At 42.0% G+C, this 9,930-nt stretch overlaps 2 protein-coding genes across 3 annotated transcripts in view; both read left to right on the top strand.

The window, feature by feature from the left end:
- The window catches only part of LOC116383031 (cell wall protein DAN4-like), a 5,220-nt gene extending 299 nt beyond the window's left edge, over window positions 1–4,921 (top strand). The window contains exons 2-8 of the mRNA XM_031846544.1: window positions 852–955; window positions 1,077–1,533; window positions 1,627–1,719; window positions 1,804–1,840; window positions 2,081–2,152; window positions 2,239–3,636; window positions 3,744–4,921. Of these exons, the coding sequence (XP_031702404.1) occupies window positions 852–955; window positions 1,077–1,533; window positions 1,627–1,719; window positions 1,804–1,840; window positions 2,081–2,152; window positions 2,239–3,636; window positions 3,744–4,030 (2,448 nt within the window). The 3' untranslated portion in view covers window positions 4,031–4,921. The remainder of the gene's footprint in view (window positions 1–851; window positions 956–1,076; window positions 1,534–1,626; window positions 1,720–1,803; window positions 1,841–2,080; window positions 2,153–2,238; window positions 3,637–3,743) is intronic.
- Window positions 4,922–5,631: 710 nt separating this feature from the next.
- Window positions 5,632–9,552, top strand: nudt21 (nudix hydrolase 21). Of its 2 annotated transcripts, XM_031845975.1 has the most exons (7): window positions 5,632–5,925; window positions 7,026–7,226; window positions 7,331–7,394; window positions 7,480–7,569; window positions 7,792–7,867; window positions 8,015–8,129; window positions 8,224–9,552. In XM_031845975.1, exons 1-7 carry the CDS (start codon window positions 5,804–5,806, stop codon window positions 8,246–8,248), a joined length of 693 nt encoding a protein of 230 aa, XP_031701835.1. In that variant the 5' UTR covers window positions 5,632–5,803; the 3' UTR covers window positions 8,249–9,552. The 2 variants fall into 2 exon arrangements, with proteins under 2 accessions (XP_031701835.1, XP_031701834.1); XM_031845974.1 differs by having other exon boundaries at window positions 8,015–9,552.
- The last annotated feature ends 378 nt before the right edge of the window (window positions 9,553–9,930 follow it).

The following is a 9,930-nucleotide window of genomic DNA, read 5'->3' as shown; positions in this document are numbered from 1 at the left end:
GTGTGTGTGTGTGTGTGTGTGTGTGTGTGTGTGTGTGTGTGTGTGTGGAGAGAAAATGGAAGGGAGGGAGAGAGGAAAGATGTAATAGGGTACAGAGGGGAGAGGCAGGGGGAAGGGAAGGATGGAGGGGGGGGGGTGCTATAAAAGATGCCTGGTCCCTGCTTGAATAAGGGAGTCCCATTGTACCGGTCACCGGCTGTTTGATGAACACACACTTGGCATTTTCTGTGTGTAAGAGCATGATGACAATGTACGAGAGCGAGCGGTAAAAAAGCTAAAATGCCTTTTTAATTTGGTAATAGAATTGAATCAAAATGTGTGTGATCATCTGCCATTTTCCACTGAGCTGATCCTGTTGTCACAGAGCTGTTAGACTGTAGACACACAGTCACTCCCTTGGAGCCGATGGCCAGGGAGGCTAAATTCAAGCAATTCCCCAGACAGGATATCATGTAACGATGACTTCTGCTAGATTTGTGTTCTGCAGTCAACCTCCTGGTTTTTATTGCTACTTGTGGCCACAGATGTTAATATGATCAGGAGGATACTAAAACTGTATAGCTGCAGTTTTGATATCACATTACCTACATCGACAAAATGAGTTATCTTGCTTTCATTCTGCATGTGAAATCCAGTGACGCCCCCCCCCAATTGTACGTTACTGAGCAACTGACTCCCAGGAGGCTGGTTTGTAGCATCATAGATGAAAGATTCAAACCAAAATATATAGAGGCAGAAGAAATACTAGTGCCAGAGTGTGTGCGTTTCTCAAAGGTGAGGGTTGTGTAATGCAAAGTTTGTTTGATCTTTGGAGTGAAATGTTATTTTCTGTGTATGTGTGTGGTAATTAGGAGACAATAATTGAGAGTGACAATGAAGTCCTTGAGCTCATGGGGAGAGTGGATGAAGGAGTTGAAGAGTTCTTCACCAAGAGAGTGCTTCCTACTGATACACCGTGAGTATCAACAGCTGCCCAATTTGCCTCTTTATAGTCCCTTGACTCTATCTGCTTTAATACACTAGAATTTAATGCACACAGTATTGGTTTGATATACAGTATATGATCCTTAATATAGGGAAAAGCAAGATGAGGAATCTATCACAGAGCACGAAGTGGCCCCTGCCAGCTCTGTCCCCTGTCCACCCCCGACGAAAACCCTCAGGAGGAAGCTCGGTGATTTCTTTACACTCAAAAAGAGACGAGGTCTGAAATCAGAAACAAGCCAGGAGGGGCGACCCAAAAAGACCTCCATCGCCGATCTCATTCGTCCGCTCAGGGAGGTCACCAGAGCTGAGAAAGAAAAGGACAAGGACCGAGTCAAGGAACAGGACAAGGAAAATGAAAAGGAGAAAGCGAAAGAACATCCCGGTGCTGTGACTGGAGAGTCGGCTGTTCAGGAGACACCTGGTGCTCAGCTGAGGGGTGAAGTGGTGCCTCCCCGACGAGCTCTCAGAGAGGGGAAGTCCCAGTCTCTCATTTTGCTGTCTGGATCAGCAGCTGCAGGGACTACTAATGCCAGAAACACTTCAAAGGTGGGTGCTAGTAGAGTTAACGTCATACATACATTCAGATCAGTATAGATTTGTTTTGAAAAGCACTCACAACGCTGCTGTTGCTCATTTCAGAAACAGCTCGAAGGCCAACATAGCTTTGAACAGAAACTCCATCTCATGCTTCAACGTATTGGAGTTTCCAAAGCCCAGCCAGGAGAGACACAGGTGTGTGAATGTGTATGTCTACATTTACAGATGTATACTGTAGGAGTCTGCAAAAGTGTTTAAATGCTTCTTTTATTTTTGTAGAATCAGGAGGGAGAGATGAAAAAAGCAGAGTCCGAAGGTATGTCCCTTTATCTATTTGATGTTTGATATGATTAAACTGCTCTCTGCTCCAGCTTAGTGTTAATGAATCAGAATTAATCTTTGTATGGATTTGTATCAAAAGGAGAGACTTTTTAACACGGTTCACTTCTTTATTAAATATATTTAATATCTCTTTGGGCTGATAAGACTGATCTCCATCCGATATAGTAACATAATAGTGCATTCATTATTCTGGTAAATGATCCTTGTGTCTTAGGTACTATCATTGACAGCAAACCTGAGCCACCACCTACTTTCACAAAACCTCGAACGATGTCTGCATCCTCAGGTAGAGCACAAACACTGACTGACTCTCTCATACAGTATGTGTATGACAGGCTAAATAATTTGCACATTCAAATTTTTTTTCTGTAGATACAAGGCATCAAATTCGCCCAAGCGTGTCAGCACACGAGTCAGCCGGGAAACCCGCTTTGCTTCCAAAGCCTGTTATTAAACTGGGTCCACCCCGCTCAACATCTGGCCGCAACACACCTGAGAATGAGTTAGCCCAAATACAAGAAGGGGAGACAAACACACCCACTAAACTGAGTCCCACTGCAGCTCCATCTACCCCTGCTGCTCCTGCACTCACTGCTACCACCACTCCTACCGTACCGACAATCTCAAACTCAGTCCCTGACTCAACCGGTTTTACAAGTACTGTACCTCCCTCTGACTCAGATATATTCACCGACTCTGTTAACGCCACAGCAGCAGCGACAACACCCACCAATGTTACAAAGCTCGACAGCGAACCTTCTATCCTTGAAGCTAATGCTACTATCCCTGAACTACCCACCTCCACCTTTCCGACAACCCTTACAAGCACTGCTACACCCACCGAGCCCCCCGCCACTGTTTCAGTTACTTCCGCTTCCTCTGAGTCCATCACTCCAAGCCTCCCTGTCACTTCCAACCCAACAACAATAACAACGCCTTCCATTACCACCTCGGAAACTGTTTCTGCTCCCAGCAATGGAAGCTCAGTTTCCACAACATCAACAAATCTGTCAACTAAATCGACTTTCCCGGAGCCAACTGGCGTTCTCTCTGTCGATGCCACTCCTGCTGCTGGTGGTGATGCAGCTATTTCTGTCATCATCACAGCTTCTTCACCCTCCACCAGCATATCAGAGATGCCCCCAGGCGTGTCTGCCACTATCACTTCAGTCACTGAAGCTTGTGAGGATCCCACTTCAGTCACCGCCACTAGCTCTATAACTTTAGTTTCATCAGTCACTAAAACGAAATCTCCACCTCCTAACTCAAGTCATGACATTACAACTGCAGTGTCACCCGTCACCTCCATTACCTCCTCCTCCACCCTGATCTCTTCTGCCCTTCCTCCCCCCATCTCAACCTCCTCCACCATCATTACAAGCCCAACATCCACCGACTGCATGAACTCTATCTCTACTTCCACCGTTACTCACCCAGCCCTCCCTAGCCCTGCTGAAATATCTGTTCCCTCCACTTCTTCCAGTGAAACAAACCCCACAGACACCCCCTCCACCGCCTCCAGTTTAAAGCATGCAGATACCACTTCCACTACCAGTTCAGCTACCGCTGCTGCAATTTGCTCCCCACTCATGACTGACTCAGACCCACCTTACACTTACAACGTCAGCACTACCCTCACACCAACTATTGATAACTCAAGTGCTACTACTCATTTGACCAGTCCAGCCCCCTCTCATGATAATCCCGGTCAAGATTTGCAGACATCTCCTGAAGAAAGATCCAATGTAGAGCCAGCAGAAATGGGCACAGGTAGGTTTTGAGTTCTGTGAGTGTGTCTTGTATGTAACTCTCTGCTTTAACATGTGTGTAGATGTGTGTTGAATGCTGTTTTTTTTGCGATTTTCGTCTCTCAACAGCAGATGAGAAGCTTGAGAAGGTTAAAAAAAGCAAGCAAACTGAGATGGACGAGAGCAAGAAGGTCGTCGACGGTGGGAAAGAGAGCAAGAAGGAAAACGAGAAACCAGCTCTCACTTCCAACAGTGAAGTTATAATTAAAGAAGTGCAGGAAGAAAGTGTGAAACCCGAAGAAGATGCAATTAAATCAGAAGTGGGAATGGCTGAACCTGCATCAAGGAAAGATGGTGAGCTGTGCAGGAACAAGGGGGAGATAGAAGGTCAAAAACAAGGAGAGGGTGAGGAGTAACTCAAAAATAAAGAAATTGCTAAACACGGGACCAACTACTGTGACAGGGGCAGGAGAGGCCACAGTAAATGGTAAAGGGGGGAGGGGGAGACGATCCATGGCACTTCCTACAGGGACCACCACATTTCAGCAGCACACCACAAAGGGTGGGCCACTGGACCAAAGAACTGAGATCCCCTTGGTGTGATGTAATCAACAAATCCAGCAGTGTCTTTGTCCTTTTTTAACTTATGTTTGAATTTTTTGCATTGCACGTATCATTATGTACCATAAGACAACTACTGTGGTAAAATACACCATGTTTACGATAGATGGATAAGAGACATAGTTATGAATATTAAATGGAATATTGAATTAACTGACCCTTTGTTTTTTTATGAGTTAATATATTTATTTCATAACAAATGATTGTATTATGACAAGAAAATCTTAAATCGAGATACACTTGCTAGCTATTTCAGGAGCCCACGGTATTCCTCGTTTGCCATGGAGATAGCTCCGTTGTTATCGCAGTTGGTTGTCATTGTCTCGGTTCAATAATGATCTTTGGTGCCAGAACAGCCGGAGCAAACTCCATCAGCTAAGGAGGACCATACAAGACCTTGAGTGAAGGTTTTTGTCAAACTACTGTTCCAAAAGTCAAGAATGAACTTTCATGCTGAAATTAATTTAAGCCTTCTGGATTTAAAATGTTAATACACATACATCCATCATATTACATATATTTGTAATGGACCAGGCAGAATATATATTTATATAAAATAATTAGAAATCACAGGCTACACAACTGGGGAAGTATAGCACTCGAGGTTAAACTGTATTTCTTCATTTCATTCTCATGCTGGTACTGTAAAACAATTGTCAGGCAGTTTTCAAATTAATTCTAAAGTCTTATTTAGTTTTACTTTGCAGCACTGCTGTATATTATGTATGCACACAGCGGAGCTTACTTAACTAAATTCTGAAATGGAGGTCACATTTTTATCCAAACCAAATGCTCTTTATGGTAATGTGCAGGTGTATCAGCAACTCAAATACTTCCAAAAAGTTACAATATATTTCCTGTGTCTAATATTGCCTATGAAGACAGCTGGCCAAATGTAGAACAGGATGTAATGAAGGGGATCCTCCGTTCACAACAGCTGGAGGAGTAATAAAGAGTATTTTGGGCCTCATTCACAAAATGTTTCTTAAATTCAACTTGTGTTTTTGAGCAAAGTGTGGAAATCATAATAATGTTCTACCTCTTGATCTCGCACAAATGCTTAGGTATAGCTGAACATGCGGAAAGGATTTTTGGGTGTACAGTTGTCTGATGATAGGCAGACGCCCTGGAGACCTGCTGAGAGAGAGTGAGGAGTGTAAACAGTTTAAGCACAGGGAGCTTTCTTTGAGGTGTGCTTAATGTACAAAGTCAAAAAAACAGAGAACCTTTCCTCCCTAAACGCTACGTTTACACAACAAATTATGCATGTTCTTTGTTTTGGATGAAGATGTTCAAGCAGTTTTGATTCAGATTCAGAAGTAGAAGAAGAAAAAGAAAGGTTCATCATCCCCACCAGCAGGTGTCGCTGTCGGCGACATCGCCCAGAAAGCCGCACTTCACCCGGAAGAGGAGGACCGAGGGAAACGACGGCAGAGGGATTGTTGTAGACTGTCCACACAAGTGTGAAGAGTTTCTTTTGCTATTTAGATAATCCAGCGAGTTACGAAACAACTACTACCCGAGGTACATTCGCAGGAGGATTCAGCCTCGTCGTGCACACGTTAGAGATGTCGGTCGCGCCTCCCTGTCGCTCGGCCGCCGGCTGGCCGCGCAGTGGCGCCGTTCAGTTTGGGAACAAATACAACAGCGGGCCTGCTAAAGCGCTCTCACTGGAGAGGACCATCAACCTGTGAGTTCATGTGCCGCAGAAAGTAATGCAGCTCGCATCAATATCAAAGAGTGCTCGTTAGTTAACGAAGACCGACGGGAAATTCTTAACTGACTTAATTAGTTTATTATGTGTCGGTAATTTAGCGCCAAACATCCCGATCGCATCAAATAACACTGTGTTTCACACAATACATCAGAGTCCCCGATGTGGCCATGTCGTGGACTTGGATGTGGTTGCTTTTCAAGAATTTTCCAAAAATATTGGTCTGAATATTAAATGTATAATATCAAATATTTAAAAAAAAACAACAACACACGTTTCAGCTTCTCACGTGGGAATATCTGCTGGTTTCCTTTGTCTGCTATTATATTTAACTAAATAGATTTGGCTCCTGGGCAAAATAGGCAATTTATATGCCAGTCCTTGCATTGTGAGTTTGTGATACGTATTTTTTAAATTAGTATTTACTTTACATATTTGCATTTTAATGTCCCAACGATACATTTGAGAAAACAGCTCGTTCAAACTAAGGAAACCAGTAAATATTCACATTTCAGAAGCTGGAGTCGATACCAGTAATCTGTTATCAAAATGTTTGCTGATTTAAAGTTACAATAAAGCATTCAAATCATAAAAAATATTGAATTTAAGACTTCAAGATCATACTAACTATGGCAGCCAAATATAACTAGTCTAATCTTCACAGCTGAAACAATTAGTAGTTGTAAAGAAAATGTATCTGCAGTAAATTTGATAATTTGTTTGTCATTCTGTAAATTGAGGATTTGCTTCTTTTCTCTGTTTTATTTGAATTAAAATCTAATTAGTTTTGGTTTGAAAAAAAGAAGCAATTTGAAGATTCTTTGGGTCTCCGGGAGATAAATTGTGCAGATTTCACTATTCTCTGACATATTGTGAATTTTAAAAACAACCAGTTCATCCAAAAAAAAGCAATAGATGGTTTAATCAATAATTGTAAATAATTATTTGTTGCAGCCCTAGATTAAAATTGTGGTATTAAAGACTATATCCCAGCTTTTTGTAGCATGTAGGTACGAACCACACTGTGTTGATCTCTGGTCATGCTTAATGACTTCATGTGTGTGTTTGTACTTCAGATACCCTCTTACCAACTACACGTTCGGCACCAAGGAGCCTCTGTATGAGAAGGACAGCTCGGTGGCTGCCCGGTTCCAGCGGATGCGGGAAGAGTTTGATAAAATGGGAATGCGGAGGACCGTGGAGGGTGTTCTCATTGTCCATGAACACAGGCTGCCTCATGTGTTACTGCTGCAGCTGGGCACCACTTTCTTCAAACTGTGAGTAGATGATGTTCAGAGGCTCCTGCATGAAGCAGCAGAAGTGTTGTTGTTTTTTTTTTGTTTTTTTTTTACTGAACTGACGGTTTGCTTCTCTCCTGCAGGCCTGGGGGAGAGTTGAGTCCTGGAGAAGATGAGGTGGAGGGTCTGAAACGCCTGATGACTGAGGTAGCTACATCACTGCACAGTCTAAGCTTCTTGTTGCTGCGGGGATTGTGGAGTTTACACATATTAAATTTTGTTTTGATGTTAGATCCTTGGAAGGCAAGATGGCGTGAAGCAGGAGTGGTCGATTGACGACTGTATCGGCAACTGGTGGCGTCCAAACTTTGAGCCTCCACAGGTTAGTGCACACATATGACGATGAGGATTTAATTAATTGCAGGAACAATTTTCATAGATGATATTTCCAATGTTTTAATGGAAAGCAGTGTAGCATTAACTGATCAGTGCTGATTTAGCAGCTTCACAAATCCAGGCTGATGTCGCTGTTGTCAATCAGTCATGATGTAGTTTACATCCGTGTGTACTAATGTGAGCTGATCCAAAGATGTTTGTCTTGCAGTATCCCTATATTCCAGCTCACATCACCAAACCCAAGGAGCATAAGAAGCTATTCCTGGTTCAGTTGCAGGAAAAGGGTCAGTACATCACAACATAACGTGTGAAGTTATTGCATGTTAGCGTCGACGTTTAGTAGAGAATAAAAGTAGAGGAGACTCATGGATAAAAGTTCCATTGTATCATTGCTGCTTGTTTGGTAACCTGTGATTCCTGTTTTTTTACAGCGCTGTTTGCTGTCCCCAAGAACTATAAACTGGTGGCAGCACCTTTGTTTGAACTGTATGACAACGCTCCTGGATATGGGCCAATCATTTCCAGTCTACCACAGCTATTGAGCAGGTATAGTTTATGTCATTGTGGAACTAGCCTGAATTGAGACACTTGTTTTTTTCTTTTCTTTCTGTTGACTGTCACTGGCTCAATTTAAAAACAGGCTGGAATCAAAGATCATCACATGAGTCGTCTGTATCAAGAATCTGCTATGTACAACTGCTGACAAAACCTGTATGACCTGTAACTTTTCTAACTAATCAATCGGCTTGTATCGTTCATGTTTGAAATGTAACATAATAAACGTTTTATCAACACCAATTAACACAGTGAAAGCACAATGGATATAGAGACTGCTACAGAGCTTTTTAAATGGTATCAATCCTTCTGAAGTATCTGAAGACAACACCGAAGACTGCACCACAGCTCATTTATACAAGCCAGGAAGGAAAAGGAGACGTATAACTGTACACAAGATATTTGCATAAATGAGCCCCTCATATCTACAAAGGGAGCAGGTCCTCTTTATGGAGTCCCATGTTTCTACATTAGCCCAGAACAGACAAACCAAACACTGGCGTTTTTACGTTACCCAAAGGCCACCGTAGTTCTCTGACACGCGCTCGAAACTGCGTAAACCTGAGCCGGAGAGTGCAAAACCAGGTACCAGCAGCAGCCGTCTCACTTCCGTTGCTCCTAAAGTGGAGTCATTGTGGTAAGGATGGCCTCTGAGTAAGGCGAACAACGTTGCCACTGTTTTGTTATTCCAGTCTGCCACTAAATCCTACACACTCCTTTTAAAGGTGCCCTGTGGAGATTACGTTCACTTGTTTCTCACCAAAACACATCGTGTATCCTTGAGATCAAACAAATGTGTTGAATGCATTATTCTTTTTCTGAGTATTTTAAATCTGGTATTTACGTTCGTTTTTACTTGTTACCAGTTTTTTGACACATTGCAAAAAATAAAACCTGCTCAAAACTTCACAGGTTACCTTTTAACAGAGAAGAAACTAAAAATACAAAATAAGACACAAAATGTCATTGCCACTATTGTGTAAATCATCTCTTAACAATAACTGAATCTTTAATAATTATATTTTTATAGGTTCAACTTCATTTACAACTAACTTGAGTGAACAGAAGTACGTCTCGCTGTCTCTCTGAGTGAAGATGAGACAGTGTGGAGAAAAAAATACTTCTCATCTTTAGCTCAACTTTCACAAAAGAAAAGCTCGTCATGTATTTTGACAGGTCACAGGGGTGTTTATACTGTTAGAAGAGAATGGAAATTGTCATGCGTCTTTTTTTATATTGAGAAACTGCTTGTTTTGTAGTATGCAAGTCTGTATTCCGGTGCGTATTAAGAATCTGATTTTATGTTCACACAGGAGGCCAATGTTTGATTAAACAAACTACATTATTGCGTTTCCTGTTATTTTAACCTGTAACAATGCTGTTTTTTTTCTTTTTAATAAAGCAGTCCTTTGAATATGGTTTTATAAAGCTTTTGCTTATTTCTTCATATTGCCAAATTATTTCAGCATGAGTCACTACTGGAGCTCATGAGGCTCAGATGTTAGCATCCTAATAGATTAGGCAAAATGAATGTTTGACTCTTTGCCTCTTAAATCTAACGCGTGTGCAGTCTACACCTTGTTGGACAGAAGAATTGGTTACTTGCTGTGTAACTGACCGCCCAAGATGCTTCATCAGTCACTTGGTTGTGTCCAGGGTTAAGGTCAGATGTGTGTTGCAACCACATACTAAGTAATGAAACATTCTACTGGCAGTGAAAGTTTCACTCATATTTTTAGAATTGTGTGGATGGACACTTTTCCATCAGCACAACACAAAAATGAATTAATAT

This window comes from Anarrhichthys ocellatus, unplaced genomic scaffold (genome assembly GCF_004355925.1).
Source record: "Anarrhichthys ocellatus isolate YVR2014 unplaced genomic scaffold, GSC_Weel_1.0 scaffold6, whole genome shotgun sequence".
Classification (NCBI taxonomy): Eukaryota; Metazoa; Chordata; class Actinopteri; order Perciformes; family Anarhichadidae; genus Anarrhichthys; species Anarrhichthys ocellatus.
This window is presented reverse-complemented; position numbering and strand designations above follow the sequence as displayed.